At 38.7% G+C, this 19,253-nt stretch overlaps 1 protein-coding gene across 8 annotated transcripts; it reads right to left on the bottom strand.

Annotated features, from left to right (window-relative positions):
* Positions 1-416: 416 nt before the first annotated feature.
* On the bottom strand, positions 417-18,833 carry ANGEL2 (angel homolog 2). Of its 8 annotated transcripts, none has more exons than XM_019428640.2 (9): positions 18,664-18,833; positions 15,867-16,192; positions 11,036-11,292; positions 10,272-10,341; positions 8,722-9,143; positions 7,571-7,697; positions 7,108-7,165; positions 4,229-4,392; positions 417-2,373 (listed from the first exon to the last, which is right to left on the bottom strand). In XM_019428640.2, the coding sequence occupies exons 2-9, from the start codon at positions 16,183-16,185 to the stop codon at positions 2,222-2,224; spliced, it is 1,569 nt and encodes a 522-aa protein (XP_019284185.1). In that variant the 5' UTR covers positions 16,186-16,192; positions 18,664-18,833; the 3' UTR covers positions 417-2,221. The 8 variants fall into 8 exon arrangements, with proteins under 8 accessions (XP_019284185.1, XP_019284149.1, XP_019284212.1 ...); XM_019428604.2 differs by having other exon boundaries at positions 18,623-18,813; XM_019428667.2 differs by lacking the exon at positions 15,867-16,192 and adding an exon at positions 13,933-14,182 and having other exon boundaries at positions 18,623-18,729.
* Between the last annotated feature and the right edge of the window lie 420 nt (positions 18,834-19,253).

A 19,253-nucleotide genomic window follows, 5' to 3' on the forward strand; every position in this document is an offset into this window, starting at 1 on the left:
GATCTCTAACTTGGGTTTTTAGGAAAGCAAAGGGTTAAAAGCAGACAGCTGCTAAATTCCAAAAAAAAAAAAAAAAAAAAAGAAAAAGAAAAAGAAAGACAAGATTTCAAACATGCATAGTATGTTGATATCAAAAGGTACAGTAAAACCAAAATTCATTACTCAACAGTGTCTCTTTCCATTTTAAAACTTGGATAGTACAGCACTTCAGACTGGGGGGGATCTGGCTTCCGCAGTGAACCAGGTTTAAATGCTCTTGGCAGGTAAGTACAAGGCTCCAACAGAGTTTCCAATTCTTCTGACCGTAAAAAGTAAAGACAAGTAGATAATTTTAGTGGAGCTTTAAAAACCTGTAGGAAGGTTATTACATGGACGCTCTGGCCTCCAGTTCACAAAACACTACTACACTTTATAGGTTAAAGTAGAAAGCATTTTTATGGATCAACTCTACAAAGTGAAGCACATGAAAAGGGCCTAAAGTCAATATATTAATCAGGATATAAAACATTAAGTTTTCACAGAGGTTTTCAGGGATGTTAGTTTGCCAACAATGACCTATACACAAAATTATTTGTTAATAAACTCACGTAACACAAAGCGGTACTTAATGAATTTTCTTTTTTCTTTCCCCAATATTAAAAGGGATTAATTACACTATTATTATTTGACAGCAACAATATCTGCTAATTAGAACACTGAATATTCTGCAAACTGTTACTAGAAAATGTGGAAAATCTTAGAACTACAGGTAATACTGTAAGTAAAAACCCAAAAAAGTGAGAAATGAAACATTTAAAAATAATTGCTTATTACAATTTTTACTAGGCAAATCCTTATAACCCACATGCTTTGTTCAGGTAGTCATCTGATTTATTTTGTTAAAAAATAACTGTAGTCAATATACTTTCGTACAAAAACCTTTGAAGTCCAGGACTTGGAGGAACTACTGCTTTCTAATTTCACAGGAGTCATTCTACGAAGAACGCCCATTGTAGAAACTTTTATAATTCAGTGTAATTCAAATATAAAATTACTACTTAGTAAAAACGCACATAACTCTTTGATCCTAATGCCTCAAAAAAGGGGACATTTTCACTTTTTCGATTTTAAAATTTTTGATTCAAACATTCACATAGTGCCAGCTGTGGGCTAATTAGACCTGCTCTTAACCACTTTACAAAAAAAAAATGTCAGCACCATGCACACTGCGGCCTCATGATAAAAGAAAACAAAGTAGCTAACATCTTAGAAACAAAACCACTAAGCTTAAATTACTACTTGAGAGTATTAGGTCTCCAAGTTGGTATCTCCCCACTAGTTTTGCGGGCTTCCTAAGTATCTGAGGCAAAACCAAAATAATCTTATAGCTGACATTTTGTTCTAAAGACAAGCTTCCTAATAAAATAAATTTCTATAGAACTGGTTCAGAAAAATAAAGTCTCTCCCCCAACCTAGGGATGTCTTCCTGAAATGGAATAGAAAAAAGGAAAAAAAAATTGCTAGGGAAACGAAAGCGTTAAAACCCAGTCTCTGCCTCTCTCTCCGGCATGCTGGAATGGTCTGTCCCACAGGATGGAAAAGAGAGGGCATGTGTAAAACTCCTCTCCTACTACATTTCCCAACAAAATGTAGACACATTACATGGCTCAGGATAGTAATAAGCTGGATTAAGCAATTTGTACAATTTTAGAAAGCATCATTACGCCCCCTCAAAACCAAACTAAAATGGTTGGTTAGACACTTGTGAACGACCCAGTGATTTCTGAGATGAATTAGGACTTGACAAACAGATGGTCCGCACAATGAAATCAAGCCTTCTGGAAGGGAAATGAGTTGTGGTTTGCAAGAACTCAGAGATACTTTGGATCCACTGTAAAGCTTGCCAAAAACATCAACTGAAATTCTTTACTAACACTAGAGGATGCGCTATATTTAAAAATCACTGTCGATTTTACTGGGATTTAGGATAAAAAATATTTACAACTCTTTTACAACAAGGAGGGAGCATTTAGAACTCACTGGTCAGGAAAATACTTTTTCATCATTACAAAGAAAATTGTTGTAAACTTGTTTCTTCCGACATCTGTTTGAAGCCTTGAACAGAACCTCTTCCGAAACTCCACAGCGCAAAAATAAACATGCAAACTCTCAAGAGCTATTTTACACTTTGTGAAAAAGAATACAAATTGGACACAAAAGTATATGTGTCATCAAAGAAGAGTCACAGCTCAAGTCTGAACTTAGCCAATAAAGGCAGATGATCCGAAGAGTTATTTTCATTTGGAAGTCCGTTAACAGTCCATAAGTCTTGTTCTGTAAGGAGTGATAGTCTGGCCAGAAGTTTCAAGCCACCAACCAGAGCAACTTCAGCTCCTATGTTAAAGAAACACATTAATATTTAGCATAACTGTGTCAACAGGTCACTGTAAATGAATCACACAAGTCTTTATTTTTTTAAAAAATGATGATCAGGAACTTCAGATCCCTCTAGAAGTCTAATAGGAAACAGTTCTTAGAATATGACTAAATTTCATTTAATTTTTTGAAGTTTATTTATTTTGATAGGGAGAGAGAGAGGGAGTGCACGTGTGAGTAGAGGAGGGGCAGGAAGAGGGAGAAAGAGAACCTCAAGCAGGCCCAGTGCTGTCAGTGCAAAGCCCGGTGCGAGGCTTGATCCCACAACCCTGGGATCATGACCTGAGCCAAAATCAAGAGTCAGATGCTTTAACTGACTGAGCCATCCAGCACCGCATGGTTAAATTTCATATTGAGTTATAACCTAATTATAATTCTCAGACACACAGCAGTTTCAGATGTTTGTTTTTTTCTAGTTCAGAGTTTTTTGTTTTCAGTTCTACAAATAATCTTATTTTTCTGTTTGTTTTCTTTAGTAATCTCTATACCCAACATAGGGCTTGAACTCATGACCCTGCAATTAAGCTCTGCCAACCAAGCCAGCCAGATACCCCTGCAAGTCATCTTTAAAAAAAGTATCAGTGTAAAGATAATGTTAGAAGTTATTTGGGATTGACAACTACATAAATTCATTTATCAACTATTCTGTAGTTGTATAAAGCAGAAAGATCCAGCCATGGTGGAGTAGGAAGTTTATAAGGTGACTGGAGACAGAATAAATTAGTAAACCTTGGGGACACCTGGGTGGCTCAGCCAGTTGGGTGGCATTGACAGCTGGCAGCACAGAGCCTGCTTGGGATTCTCTCTCTGCCCCTCCCTGCTCATGCTCTCTCTCTCTCTCTCTCTCAAAAATAAACATTAAAGAAAAATTAGTATACTTTGGTCCCACAGAGTCAGTGCCCACAGCAGAGAAAGAGGACGTATTCTAACAGGATCATTGGAGATGCTGGTCCATGGCACACTCCCGCCACCTAGTGAACACTTACAGCATGACAACTACCCCTACAACAAATTCAAAGCAGGAGGACTATTTCCTAGACTCGCTCTAGTGGGCAGGGTAAACCAAGTCCTGAGTATTACTAATAGTTATCCTCAGTAGGAAGGAAAACACAAATAGGAGAAAAAAGGAAAAAAGGAAAGTAGTAAAAAAAAAGGGGGGGGGTGGAATCAGAAAAGACAAAACATCTGCCCACATTTTGGACTTTCGAAGTTTTCTGAATGGTATTTTTTTGACTGCCAGTCATTTTAAACTGCATTTTCTTCTCCACATCAAATCATTTGGCTAATATTTAAAACCTTACTTTCACTGAATCATACAAGGAAAAGTGTTTTATCACCTTCGCTTTTTGAAACCACATATTCACATAATGGACTTATTGATCTGGAAAGATCCAGTATTCCAGGGTCGACAGGACAACACTATCTATTGCTGGCAGTACAGGCAAGGTCCTCCAATGAAGGCAGCATGTCTCAGTAAAACTTAAGTACAAAACTATCTGATGTTGCTGTCACAAGAAAAACAGTACACTTATGGCAAGTAAAACCAATAAAATGAAAACCAAGAAGCTGACTGGAACCGGAAGGAGGCACTAAGGACAGACATCGTAGGCAACAACTTGCTTTGAGGTGCATCACTGCCTCTGTGTTTTGCAGGTGATTAGCTGATTAACTCAAATATATTACCGATTTCAAAATATTTTAAACTTTTAAGTCTAGAACTTCACCAGATGTTTAGCTGACCCTCTCAGCCTCAGCCCTGAGGTTTTAGTTACTGTATTCTCAGGCACAATGTAAGATCACACGCATTCTTTACCTGGCTGCCCAGCAACGTCTTCCTTTTCGGCAGAATAGAAAATATAATCCACAGTTATGGCACTTCGGGAATGACAAGTGGTCACTTCTGGAATTCCAGTGTCAGGAAAATAATGTGAATAAACAGACGACAAGCTGAAATGGTGGTGTAAATTTGAAGATAATCTAAAATGAAAAGAAAAAGTGTTTAGCATCCATCAAGTTTTTGATTTTTAGAACTCCTCCTATTTATTTATTTTTATTATTATTTTTAATGTTTATTTTTGAGAGACAGAGGGTGAATGAGGGAGGGGCAGAGAGAGAGAGAGAGAGAGAGAGAGAGAGAGAGAGAGAGAAAGGAGACACAGAATCTGAAGCAGGCTCCAGGCTCTGAGCTGTCAGCACAGAGCCTGATGCGGGACTTGAATCCACAGACCACGAGATCATGACCTGAGCTGACGTCGGAGGCTCAACTGACTGAGCCACCCAGGCACCCCTAGAATTCCTCCTTTTTAAAGCACTTTCTCACTTAATATCCAGACAAAACCAGGCATTCAGACAAGCTTTTTAAAAGAGACAATATCACAATCTGACATTCATTTATTCATGTAGGGATATCCAAAACCCACTAACAAGGCTGTGACACACAGAGGGAAAAAGCTCAATAATCAACATACAAATGTGATTTATTATTAACTGTAACATATTTGAGAGCCCCCACTTACTAATACGTATTCTAAAACAATTTAGAAGTTATTTGTTGTTATAAATTTAATTTGATTTAATGACAGCACACAAGTGGGGGAAAGGTGCAGAGGAAGAGGGAGGAGGGGGAGAGACAGGAGAGAGGCTCGGGGGCGGGAAGGGAGAGAGGGAGAGAGAGACAATCTTAAGCAGGATCCATGCTCAATGCGGAGCTGACGCACGGCTCGATCCTGTGACCCTGAGATCATTACCTGAGATGACAATCAAGAGTTGGATGCTCAACCAACTAAGCCACCCAGGCGCTCCTGTTGTGTTTTTAAGAAAAAGTGGCCTTTATGAATGTTATGTAGAGTTCGCCAGACTTTCATTGTCAGAGGGCCATATTTTTCTATGATTATTCTTGCTGTGATATATCAGATAATTTTGTACTGCATCTTAAAACAGCTTCTGTAACGGTTTATATTTATCCCATGCTACACATACATGTGATGTACTAAATAAAGGGTTTAAAAATCATTTCCTATAAACACATCTTGAAGATTAAAGGTCTTTTATATCATGGAAAAATTTTTTTTAACTTTCTAAAATTCAACAAAAATTTAACAAATACCTACTAAGTTCTAAGCACTATCTTAGGTGCTTAAGATACACATATAAAGATGCTGCCCTGCTTTTTAAAAAGCTCAATGTCAGGGGCGCCTGGGTGGCTCAGTTGGTTAAGCATCCAACTTCAGCTCAGGTCATGATTTCACAGTTCCTGAGTTCAAGCCCTATGTTGGGCTCTGTGCTGACAGCTCAGAGCCTGGAGCCTGCTTCGGATTCTGTGTCTCCCTCTCTCTCAAAGATAAACATTAAAAGAATGAAAAAAGCTCAAGGTCAAAGAACAAAGGTAACTGTTTCAAAATGCCCTTACTTTCAAGTTTTAGCAACATTTTATGTCTAAGGACTTATATTTACAATACTATTAAATGTAAAATGTGCCTCCTGCAAACTGTTCTCTATCAATTTTTTGGTTTATAGATATAAGCTCTGCATATAAGCACACTATATTTATATACAGATACTTAAAAGTATCTTTTCTTTTACCCCATTTTGTTATAAAAACATTTTAGAATTACTCAAAACCAAATATTTGTTAGTCATATTAGCCTTTTTATTAATCTTACTCAGGGAAGTTTTTACTATATTTGAAAGGTTTAATCATGAATTTTTCAATATTCTTTTTTAAAATTTCAAAAACTATTACTTCCTATCTTACTAGGTTCTTACATATGAGAGAATATTTTGTCAAAACAAGGTATACAAAATATAGTAAGACTGAGAAGAAGCAGATAAAATGAGTAACAGGTGATTCTAATTTGGTCCCTAAATATAAATGTTAAAACAAACATTAAAATTAAAATATGAACAAAAGGGCTACGATATAAAATCAAGACATTTCAAGAATCTCCCAAAGAGATAAGAATAAAAGGGCTACGATATAAAATCAAGACATTTCAAGAATCTCCCAAAGAGGTAAGATAAGATCTCCATCCTGTTGTATTAATATTCATCTGTTTCTCAACCATAGCCCCAAATATTCATGCATCTTTGATAACCGGTAATCTAGGCATCTTCACCCCCTCCACCTTTGACAACCCTTTCCTGTAGTTTAAGAGATGTAAATGTCTTCATAAAGTATTTATAAAATTTAAATATAATTATTTATGCTGGTATATCCTTTTTTTGGGTCAATTCCCCTACAAACTGTAAGATCCAGTAAGTCAAAGGAGGCTAAGCATGGTATTTTCCTGTGATCTTGACCTTTGTTAAAGCACGTAATAGCGATCAATTTCTGAGTACTAGCTGGCCCAGGTGCAGGGACAGGCTCTTTGCTTTAAATAACACTGCCTTAAACCCCTCGTAAGAGTCATACATCAAGCTTTCCATGCTTTATCTCATGCTATCCTCACAACTACCCAAATTATAGGTAAGGAAACTGAATCGCAGAGATCTTAATTTTCTTGCTCAAAATTACACAGCTAAAATGTAGCAAAGTTAGGACTGGAACGCAGGTCTATTTGACTCAAGAGCCAGTTTTCTTCATCAGCATGGAATAACATAATTTTCATTTTTTATCCAAAGAGATTTTTTAGAAATGATTTTTTTACCCAACTAAAGTTAGTAAATGTCTATTGTTGGCTTTTCAGAACTCACTTTTCAGCTGTCACTAGGACCTCTGTTTTGTCCAGCTCTGTCTGTGTCAGATCACCATCTGTAAGAACAAAGAGAAATATATTAAACTATCAATATACTCTTTTGTTCTAGTTTGCCACAGAATAGTCCTCTTAGGCTAGGAACAATATTTAAGATATATCTAGTTTAGATAGGATGCCTAGTTAAATGTTTCATCCGGGAATCTATATGTTTTGATGGTCTCCGTAATTAGCCAAACTGATTTCCAAAACAACATGCAAGTAATTCATGCAGATAATTCTGGAAGGTCAACTTAAAAATGGTAAATTTAGAGTTCTTTAACAAAGAATTAAACAAGTAAGCATTATGTTTTTATCTATGAATATTCATCCCTGAGATGGCATCCCTTGAAAAATTTAGTTTTAGGTCTTCAAAGGGAACACTACTATCAAGGAGACTGGCAAAATATACTGCAAACACTTACCTGTCTTTTCTACTTTTGGTAACTGCTGTACCTCATACACACAGTTCTGTGAGATACCTAGGTTTGGGGGCCAAATTGGAATAGATAAAATTCTTTGTCCCCGTGAAGACTGTTCCTGGCCAGATACCTAAACAAAATTTCAACAGGTATCTTAAGTGAATAGATTTTAAGTAGTTTATGTATTGAAAAGTTTATGTCTTAAATAAGAAGAGGAAATCCAAGAATGGTAAATATTACCCTTTCTTTATCATAGTAAGTGATTATTTGTGCTTTACAAAATCTTATTCAAATATAGTTCAGAAAAAAGTTACTGTTTACATAAAAATGGCAATCTTTTCCTACACATGTTATTCTAATTTGGACATCTACATGATCTATAGCTTTAGACTAATGCTGCACCCCCGTTTTTGCTCCCTGCAACAGAGCTCCTATTATATAAAATACTTAGAGAGATCAACTCTCACAAAATTTTAAACCATCACTGAAAACTCAGTGGTGGAGAGTTTATTTTGGTTAAAATACTGAAGATGAAATAAATGATCTGAAGCAACAGAGAGCACAATGAAGAAAAAAACATGGGATAAACATGGGATATAGGCAGCTAAGGAATTAAAATATTTACCATTATGAAAAGGAAGATGTGCATCCTAAAGAAATATTAAATTACTGTTTTGCCAACTACACTGTCCACATCCAGCACTCAAAATTCTGTTCCACCCCCTTATGAATAGTTCCTTATTTATGAAGCATTTTTTTAAAAGCTTTAGTCTTTCAGTATGCTCCGCACCCAATGTGGCTTGAACTCACAACTCTGATATCAAGAGTCACATGTTCTACTGACTGAGCCGGCCAACCGCCCCTTTACAAAGTACTGTCTGTCAATGCTTTTATTTTTTCTTCTTCTCCCCCATTTAGGATATTTTGCTGCCTGCCAATTCCTCCAAGCAGAATGTTGCCACAGATAGATGGGAAAGCTGAAAATTCAACCAAGTGAACACAATTACTCATTAGTAGTTGGGAAAATCATCATAGCTTGGTGAAGTGAGGGTACTGGGTCATCTGAGGTTTTCAATAGCCATATGACAACGATCCTCACGCTACAGGAACAGAGACTACGTCCATCTCCTACTAACCATGAAGCAAGCACTTACCTTTCCGATGGCGAGTCCTTCATAATTCAATTTTCCCTCCTTTATAAAACTATAGAGTGGAGAACCAGGAACAGAATTAAAGTCACCGCACATGACGATAGGGCAGAAGCTGCCGTCTTTCTGATGGGCAACACTGGAAATCTCTGCCAGAAGCATCGCCAGTTGGGTCAGCTTAATATCCCCTCGCCTTGGATTATACAAGAGATGTGTGTTAGCTACACAGATCACAGGAGAGGCAGCACGTGGAAGTTTGGGCTGCAGGAGTAACACTAATCCAACGTTGTCTCTGTCCAACAGAGGGACATCACGGCGGTAGAATTCCACTGGGTTCACTGATAAGAGTGAAAACTTGGAATGTTTGAAGCAAATGGCACAGCCGTCGGGTTTCCTTCCTGTCCGCATCTTGTATTCACAGTGATAACCTATAAGAAAGGAATAAATTTAACACAAGGGACTACCGCTATAAACATACACATGGCAAAACACAGCTCTCCTGATATCTTTGAACAACGTTTATCAAAGTGTATCCTGCAAAACATTAACAATGTAGGATGTTAAGTTTGGGACTGGGTCTAGGTCCTAGGAATGGGTCTCTTGACTTGCGGACTTTAGTCTCCAATATGTTAATGTGCATCGACACGCTGTCATTTCCATCCTAGTAAAAGTTGTGACAGAGACTATATAAGGGCTTACGATAATCTACCACCACCATCCCCACCCCCTGCTATGGCACATCTCTGACCTTTTTGCCTATAACTCTTCCCCGGTTCCAGTCAACACGCACCTGCCTCCTCACCTGCTTTGAAGCACTCCTACCTCAGGGTCTTTGCTTTGCTATTTCCGCTGTCTGGAATGCTACAGGCGTGGCTTGTTCCTTCACCTCCTTCAAGTCTTTGCTCGAATGTTACCTACCTTCTCTGATCATTGTTTAAGAGTGAAACCTGACCCATTCTACTTTCCTGCTTGTCTCCAAAATTATCATTACCTAGTGTGCTATTTTAGTATTTATTTGACTTGTTGTCAGCCTTCCTCCACCAGAATGTAGGCTCCACAAGGACAGAGCCTTTTTATCTATTTGCTCACTGCTGTACAGCACACCACAGTGCATAGGATATAGTAGGCATTCAAAAAATATTTGCCGAGGAAGGAATGCAAAGTAGGCAGCATTTCTCAAACAGATGCACTGTTTCTAGAAGTGTTCACTTATCAAGTAGGTTTTTAGCTTCTACCCATTAGCTAATCAGACAGAATGATCTCTGATACAGAACTTAGAATCTGAGAGGTCTAGCTGTGGGTAGAGCAACTACTGGAAAGGAAGCTAATAAGAGATTCTCACATGCTTTTCTGTTTGAATTAAAATGCTATATGAACACAAAAGTTTCCACTTGAAATACCGCAATCTCTTCCTGACTTTTTGAAATGGATATTAAGTTTTTTCAAAATTAAGATTTTTTTGCCCAATATACCACACATCTTTGTTAGCAAGTTATGCTTTCACAGCACGCAAATCTTCCAAAATAAATCTGGCTAAAATAAAAGTTACATTGTACCCAAAGATTCCAAACTGGGTCTGATTTCTGCTCCATAATGATCTTCTTGAACTTCTTGCAAACAAAGTACCTTGGAAGAAAAACATGGTGTGAATTAAAACAGAGACCAAATATGAACTTTCTGGTGCTTTCATCTTTAAAAACAGGCTTTTAAAATTCTAAAAACCTAATGAAACTTGAAATAAAAGACATAATCCTTTTCTTCTTTTTAACTATCAAATTAACGTTTCCAAATTTGATCAGTCCCCCAAACCGTGGCCTTTAAATACACGAAGCTCTCTCTCTTACTATCTGAAACTTGTACTTCCCAAAAGAAATCTTTTTAATTTACATGTTGGAGTCTTTTTCTTGAATTAAAATGTTCCTTTGTACTAAGTCCTTCTTGAATTAAAATGTTCCTTAGTACTATGTCCTTCTAGTACTTTCCAGAGGTCATTTCTTTGAATGCCATCATCTAGATTTTTACAAGAATGATTTACATTTCAAGTCAAAGGAAACCGTTACTAAATAAATACTTCATATACTGCCAGTCCCTGTCTCAAAACTGACGGATAAGTAGAACTTTTTGGATCTTTTTTGAAACTTTAGTGATTATTTATACCAACAACCATTAGCAAACGACTCTTTGGAAGTCATGTTACGTTGTTAAAAACTGTTCCATCACTGTATTTAAAACCTTCTCATACCACAAACGAAAGGCATAAAACCATTCAGTACACAAGTGAACTTTTATGTGAAGAATTTTGATGATATTCTGCACTTACATCTGCATCAAAGTGTTTAATTTCTTTCAAAATATTGGGAAACCTAAAACTCCAGTGTAAAACTGGCTGCCGGCAGTGTCTATAGAGGTGTGAATTGTCTTCCAATAAATCTTGTGAAAGTATATTATAGGACATCACTGAGAAGTCAAACTTGTTATCGCTGTCTTCACATTTGGGGTCAGCATTTTTGTCTCCTAGGATCTTCGTCTTGTCTTTATTATGGTTACATACATATTCCCAATGCCGTTGTATTGTGCCTGTTAAAATATATTGAACAACACATAAAGAGTTAATGAAAAACAAACCATAAATTTTCCTGTATGTCAGTTTTTTCTTGCCTTTTAAAAACTCCTACAGGCAATGAGCAGAACGTTTTCCCCTAGGAAATGGCAACATAGCACTAAGTAACTGGAAGTTGTCATCAAATTGATTACAAAGGCAGTAAAATGATAGGATGACTGACCAACAGGTACGAAACAAGTTTAAAAGGATCTGGCAAGTCATTTTGGAGACTTGAGAGTGTGTTAATAAAGCTAAGACTGAACAGGGGTCCTAGTTTCTCACTTACTTATGGTTGACAAGTGGCTCTGCCAGATAAGCTCAGCAACTTCATAACCATAACAATATACAGTTGACCCTTGAACAATGCGGGGGGAGGGGGGGGTCAAAAGCACCTCAAAAGCATCTGCATAAAACTTCTGACTCCCCCAAAACTTAACTAGTAATAGCTTACCGTTGACTGGAAGTCTTACTGGTAACATAAATAGTAGATTAACACATAATTTGTATGTTATATGTATTATATACTGTATTCTTACAATCAAGTAAGCTAGAGAAAAGAAATCCTTATTAAGAAAATCATAAAGAAGAGAAAATACATTTACAGTGCTGTGTCATACTTATCAGAAAAGCACACGTGTTAAGTGGACCTATGCAGTTTGTGTATTGTTCAAAGGTCAACTGTATTTGAATGTCACAGTTGACTGTTCAATAAGATGATTTTGCACTATATTTTATTTCCTGTGAGTAAGATAAGATCATCAAATGATTAAGTTCTAGCAAGAACTCATCTCAGAATTCTGGTTTAGACATGAATGAAGGGTGTATGATGCCAACATGTGGAAGCAGTATTTAGTGGAATGATGCAAACGAAATGAACACAAGAATTCTTTTTAATGCACACCAAAGCAAAAGTTAGAGAGAACACGGGTGCAGAATGCTAGTAAATGGTAAGGGCTGGCTGAAGAGCCCAGCATGCAGTGAGCGACCAGGAATTGTGATGGTTTACATTCTGCAAAGACACAATACGAGAGGAGAATCAGACAGCACGAGATTTTTCAACTATAGGTAGTCCTCGACTTAGAAACGACCTGCACACACACGCAAATGTACATACACCCCTTTGACCTTGTCTCTCTCACCCCACCATTAAGGAGGATACTCTTACTGCCATGGAAACCATGAAGAAAAATGTGGAAGTTTTAGAGATTCCATGAGCTCAACAGAAGGGGAAAACAAAGGGAAGAACTTGGGAAAACAGGTTTGGAGATGGACTTTCAAGCATGATTAAAATTACATGAAAAACCTCAGTCCTAGAACATCTTCCTTCTCCTACATGAAGGTTTTCGCTTCACTGGATTACAATACCTAGAATTCCACTAATTAAAAATTAAATTGAGGAAAAATATTCCATACATAGGGGAAAAAAAGACCAAAAGGAAACACACCAGTATTTTTAAGAGCGGTTATTTCTGAGTGGAAGGACTGTGGATGATTTTTCTAAATCGTCTACAATGATGATATATTTACAATCAAAGTATCAATAAACTCTGTAGAAATGCCAATAAAGTAAAAAATGTTTAAATATCCTCTGGTAAACATGTTTAATGTCTGCTGCATGGAGGGAATAGAGATTTTGACCAGAGGCTCGAAGAGGAAGATAATTTTTATGAATAGTGAGGTCTGGGTGGAACATGGTGCTGGGAGACATACGATACCATGAAGGTACTAAGCGCCTGAGAAGGGTAAAGAAAAAAAAGGTGGAAGGAAAGAAAACCAAACTCAACAAAAGTCTTCAAGGATTACAGAACTTAGCCTACAACTTGTCCTATACCCAGGAAAGGGATGGAAACCATATTCTTCCCTATCCTTCACTGAATAAAGAGAATCCTACCTGCGAAGGCCCAGAACTACACCTAATTGTACTGACTCCACAGAATTACCCTGAGATTTGTAACATAGTTTGTATGGGGAAAGCGGAAACTGATGATCCACAACTGATTCTCAAGAACTAATTATCTAGAACACAATTCATTCGTAAATTGGGGACTGTCTATTGATGGTTTTTAGCCACAAATCATAGTCTTTGTATGTATACGAGATGCAAAGGGCTCTAGTCATGCAAACAAAATGCAAGCCACCATCACAAAGTTACAGCCCTACCCTGGAGCCACCATCATATTAAGATATGAAAAATGAAGGTCTAAAAAAGGTGTTCATATTTTCCTATAAAATATGTATATGTAAGGGCACAGAGATGCACTGAGAATTGTATAGTCCTGGCAAGTGTTTGTAAGCCAACTCTTCTTGCAGTTCCATTTCTGAAGTAACTGAAACCATCAGATTATCTAATTCAAGAGTGGCTTTCAACCTTCTCAAGCTTATATAACTCTTTGGCATTACTTTTCGTGTCATGACCATCAATCCCTAATAGACTGGGGCTGGCTGATGGGGTAAATACATATTTTCTCCTGACCACATTTGCTTTTAATAAACATACAGAAATGTGTTTGAGAGCTAGGGTTCCATGGAAGACAATCGGAAGACGACTGAGAGAGGACAGTCTTTGGCCTTCATCTACTTCACAACATACAGTCACACTACAAAAGCTTATATACCTTCCATGTCAGGAGGAACAAGGTGATCACAGCAGAGAAGACAGATGAATCAAAGAAAGTAAGCAATAGGCCTGATCAGGTTTTTAGGGCGCCTAATTAAAAAGTCATAATTGTGTCACACAATTCCTTCAAATACCACTTTAAAGTGATAGGCAAGTTAGAAGGCTGTTCTCTTGATTGAAAAGTATTAGTGAATTATCGGAAGTCACAAATATGGCTTAACGAAGAGCATTTTCCTTATTCACAATACCTAGGAAGAATGGACATATAAAGAGTCAGGTCGCAATCAAAGTTTATCAGTATGTAAATGTCATCCCCCATTCATTAAAGGGAAAACACCACCACCACGATTTTCTGAGTACCTACTATGAAGCCAACAGTGTATTAGGCACTTTGATAGGTCTCATTTCATCCTCAACAGGCTTTCAAAGTAGGCATTATTTTACACTTGGAAACCAAGGAGCAGAGAGGCTCCATAACCTGTCCAAGTTGACACAATTAGTGGTGGGACAGAATGAGAGCAGGGAGTGGTTCCTGAGCCCATGCTTATGTCAGTAAGCCACAACTCCACCTGGGAGCACACCAGATTTACAAAGGCTAAGCAAGAGAGCAGTGTGCTGACCTGATCAACAACGAATACATGAATGACAAGCCATCTCATGTCATCATACAGCCCTAGATTTACAGGCTATGGATTGACTGTTCTTAGGAACCTAATTTTAATGCCTCTACAATACATCTTTCGTTCATTCAAAAGAATATTGGTTTATGAACACATGCTGTGGTTAAATATTATACAAACAGATTTTCACTTTCGGTGCTTACAATTTCTACTCAAATGTGTAGTAGAATTTCTATTTAAAAGAGCACTAATTGATCGTCTAGCTAACCTTCGAGCTCTGACTTCCAAGTGAGACTAACTCTGTACGTCTTCCTTTGACAAACTTATGTCAGCTCTCTACACAGAAACACTTATACGGTCTATTTTCAAATATCTCCAGAGGAATTATCTTCACCGAAAACATAGCCCAGTAAGAAAGACAACTCCAAGTTCCACTTAGATAATTCATACATACTTTGGGGGAGGAGGCAGGGCTGGCAGCACAGAGCGAGTCTAGTGAATTGTAAACAATCTGACAAATCTAGAAATAATCAACATATTTAGAAAAAACTCATTCTCAAAGCTGAAAAAGATGTGGTTCCCTTATTAAAAGATAAGACATCCCACAGACTCAAGATTATATGTATAAACCTCAGTACAATAAATACATTGAGTAAGCTAAAATCTTACTCTGTAAGAAAATATCTTTCAATTAATGATTGTGTGTCTTTAAGAATATCCTTTGGTCTTACATTAAAAAGTTAGCATTAAAAATAAAAACATGAGGGGCACCTGGCTGGGTCAGTCAGTGGAACGTGCGACTCTTGATCTCAGGGTTGTGAGGTCGAGTCCTATGTTGGGTGTGGAGATTACTTAAAAATAAAATCTTTAAAGTAAATAAGCAAATAATAAAAACCTGAAATTTAATTTTTTTATAGATCTGTGGACTCCCAAGAACATACACCAATTTCTAGAAAGTCTAAGGACCTGTTTTTAAATCAGTGGATTTGATAATTATTCTTAAACTTAATGTTTTAATCTAGTCCTACATTCTTTCCCAACCTCATTCTCCCCCTCTCTCTGTCTCTCTCCCTCTCTCTTTATATATAGTTTCCTGTATTTTTACTGTCAGAAATACACAAAAGATAAAAATAGATATAAATCAAGACGTCATTTAAAAAAATAATTTCCTTTTTCCTAATAGAAAACTATGGGTTGAAAACAAATACTAAACCCCTCCAAAACCCGGAGGAGGTTTTAAGGATTATCAGATAGGAAAGTTTCCTTCTATGGCTTACATCTATTTCTCCACCAAGATAAACGTCACCTTTACCTTGGTGTTTTCTTCGTTTTGATGAAGGCTCATCTCCCTCAGAGTTCATGATGTAACTAGAGAGATGAATCAAAGAGCTGTGGCTCAGGCTGTCAGGTCTCCAGTTCCAGTACTGAAACGGAGTTCTAGACTCAAACAAACAAGGTGGTCTCCAATGTAGTGAAAAATGCCTACTACTGAAGTATGGGTAAGGAGCACGAGAATAATGTCCAGGCCACCTCATACAACTAGAAATATGTCTGTTCCAGCAACACCTTTGCAGATTCTCCCACGGTGTAGTCCAATCTCTGCCCAGACTCTTCTGGTGATGGGGAAACATGGGGTATCTAAAAGAAATAAATACACTCCTTGAGGTACCACTTTTTGTTCAGCTATAGCACATTAAATCCAAATCTGTCTCCTCAAGGCAAGATAATGCCTGATATTTAAACTTTGGCTTCTAGGGTGGCTGAGTTGGTTAAGCGTCTGTCTCTTGATTTTGGCTCAGGTCATGATCTCATGGTGGTGGGATCGAGCCCCTTGTAGAACTCTTAGCTGAGCATGGAGTCTGCTTAAGATTCTCTCTCTCCCTCTCTCTTTCCCTCTCCCTCTGCCCCTCTCCCCTGCTCATGTGCTGTCTCTCTCTAAAAAAAAAAAAAATATATATATATATATGTATATATATTATACAATATAATTATATTATATATATATATATGAATCTGAAAAAAAAATCTTCAAGATCTATGAAGGACAGGCAAAAGCAGCCATGATTTAATTATTAGTAGCAATACCTCAAAGCTGTCCTTCAACACCTATGAATGGTATTCTAAATACTTAACATAGACTCCACCAGGCTCCCAAAACACCACATACACTTCAAAAAGTCCTCAGTTCAACTGAGAGATTAACCATCAAACTGGTTTTCAGAGTAGCCTTCTAGTATCTAATAAACTCTGGATAAATACAATCCACAGCAAACATAAGAGTTAAATCACTATGGAATAGATGAGCTGACTACAATTAAAGCCAATCTCTCCTCCAACTTGGGTTTGTAGTAAAAACAGGCTTCTGAACAGTTGTTTTTAACCAAGATTACATTTTCCAAACATTTGTATAGCTAAGAAAACAAAAACCTATCACAACTTCACCAAACTACCTCTCTTGCTAATCAGCACGTGGATAATTTATTTTTCCATCTTTTTTTTTTTTTTCATGGCATGCTTCTCCTTGAGGGAAATGAAATGGGATAGAGCTTACTCATTAATAATTCACCAACATTCCAACCAATATACTGATCATCCAAAACATCGCCAAAGTAGTGTTATCATTAACTTGAATAATTTGTTCTCAGGCACTCTTAAGAAACAATACAACTCAAGCACCATCTTCTTACGATACTATTCTGGCAAAAATTTTGGATTCAGAGGACTTCTATCCTTTCCTAGAATTCATTAAAGGTACACTTCCAAGACAGTGTTAATAATGTTCACTTCTACCACCAAAGAAACTTAGTTTAAATAGTATTTACTGTTTCTTTAACTTTTATATGTTCATTTTAAAGGCATTTAAAATTTTTATCATATACTTTTGCTGTTCTATATAATTTATTATAAACTTTTGCATTCTCCAATTGTTCTCTAAATTCAACTTAATTGTAAATCTTTAAAGGCATGACATGGGCATGCTACTCTGCTTTGTGACAACTCTGAAAGCCATAGAGATTTGGGTGCTCGGTCCATGCTAATAAGCTACCATGTTGCCATATAATACTCGTGGCTGCAAAACTTATTCTTCATATTTGTAGTTACTTATAGAGACGTCTTTTGCTCTTAAGACGATAAGCTCCTTCAAGGCCAGAGCTTTCTTACTCATTTTAATCCTGGCCTCTTCCCAAGTGCCTAGCACAGTGCCTGGCACACAGCTGGTACTCAGGAAAACACTGTTGAACTGAATTGTCATCAAGCCCGGACTACAGGAGATTAAAACCGGATCCCCATAATATATAATAATTAATACAGTGCTGTTTCCCAGGTGCGGTATACCAGTCCGTTTCATACGGTACACAAACTTTTCGATTTTTCACATCTAAGTATTTATTAGGAAAAAACCCATAATCAGTACATCAAACCCAAGATTTCATGGGTACTGCTTGGGGCGATGCTAATATAGGCAGCACTACTTAAGTGCTTTTTCAAAAAAATGAGTCAATTTCAAGAAAAATGCAGTAAACACAAGTGTGGAACGAGAATTCGGTAATAATCGTAAAGGCTGGTACACAAATGACTCAAGTTTGAGAGAGAGACACTAACATCGCAAACAGCAAACCCCCGGGCGTGCGTGCGATGTGCGCGCCTCTCCGGGTCAGGCCGCCCCGGGACCTACTGCGGACCGGCGGCCTCCCCGCGGACGCTCAGCTCCCGGCGGGTGCTGAGGCCTGGGAGGAGGCCGGGGACCGGGGCGGGGGTTCGGGCTGGCTCGGGGGCAGGGCTGGGGGAAAGTGGGCCGGGGCTCCAAGGCCCAGCCAGGTCGGGAAGGCACTAGCCCTGCGGGCGATCGATCGCCCCGGGCCCGGCCCGGCCCGCGTCGGCCAGGCGTCCCGCCGGCTCCACGCCGGGTTTACCTATCCCTCGGGGTCTCCGGAGGCTCGTCCCGGCGGCACCGCCGCCCGGACCCTCTTCCTCCTCCTTCCTCCCCCAGCCCGCCCCGCCCCGGGTTTACCCGGGCCGCCCGCCCCCGCCCCTCCCTCCTCCCTCCTGCCACCCAGCCCTACTGACCGGCCTCTTCCCACCACACAGCGGCCGTAGCCCCTCCTCACACAGCGCCACGCTTCCATTTTCTCCTCTGCGGTCGTCCAATTCCCAGGCTCGGGGCTCGACCTCTACACCCGATGCGGCGGCCGAAAGCACCAGGGGCTCCCCATCACTAGACGTCGGGACTCCCGGCCGGGCTGCAAGGCATGCTGGGAGGTTCGGGCTCGCCGGCCGCCAAGTCCCCATCTTGCGCCGCGAAAGTCTGCGAATTACAACTCCGAATTGCGTTCAAGTAGCATGCGCAGAGCGGGGGAAGCATGGGCGGCCATTTCGGAATAGGGCAAAAACCCGACTTCTGTCTTAAAGAAACAAGAACTAAACTAAGAGCCGAACAGCTCTGTGTAGGCCTACGGGAGGGTAGGAGGTGGTGACTTTGTGAGAGCTAAGAAGAAAAAAAACGTATTTTAGCGTACTTTTATGATGTCCTTGGGAGATTCAAAAGGCGGACGCCCCAGGTGGGGAACAGTGTACCGTAGAACCGTGATACCAAGGATTTTTGCAGTTAATTTTGGAACACATCCTCAGGGCTCACTTTTAAGTGTGTGTGTGTGTGTGTGGTGTCTCTCAATATTAGTATAGGACTCTAGATGATTGG

The sequence above is a fragment of the Panthera pardus genome, unplaced genomic scaffold (genome assembly GCF_024362965.1).
Source record: "Panthera pardus isolate Hobbes unplaced genomic scaffold, ASM2436296v1 HiC_scaffold_21, whole genome shotgun sequence".
NCBI classification, from domain to species: Eukaryota; Metazoa; Chordata; class Mammalia; order Carnivora; family Felidae; genus Panthera; species Panthera pardus.

Bases quoted from the DNA above. Each gene is read 5' to 3' on its own strand.
- ANGEL2 (XM_019428604.2), bottom strand. From the start codon at position 18,681: ATGGAAGCGTGGCGCTGTGTGAGGAGGGGCTACGGCCGCTGTGTGGTG. The intron at 9,144-10,271 runs GTACAATGTAAC...CCTTTCTTATAG, and splicing joins ACCCAGTTTGGAATCTTTGG to GTTATCACTGTGAATACAAG. The intron at 2,374-4,228 runs GTAAAGAATGCG...TCTTTAACATAG, and splicing joins AGACGTTGCTGGGCAGCCAG to GAGCTGAAGTTGCTCTGGTT.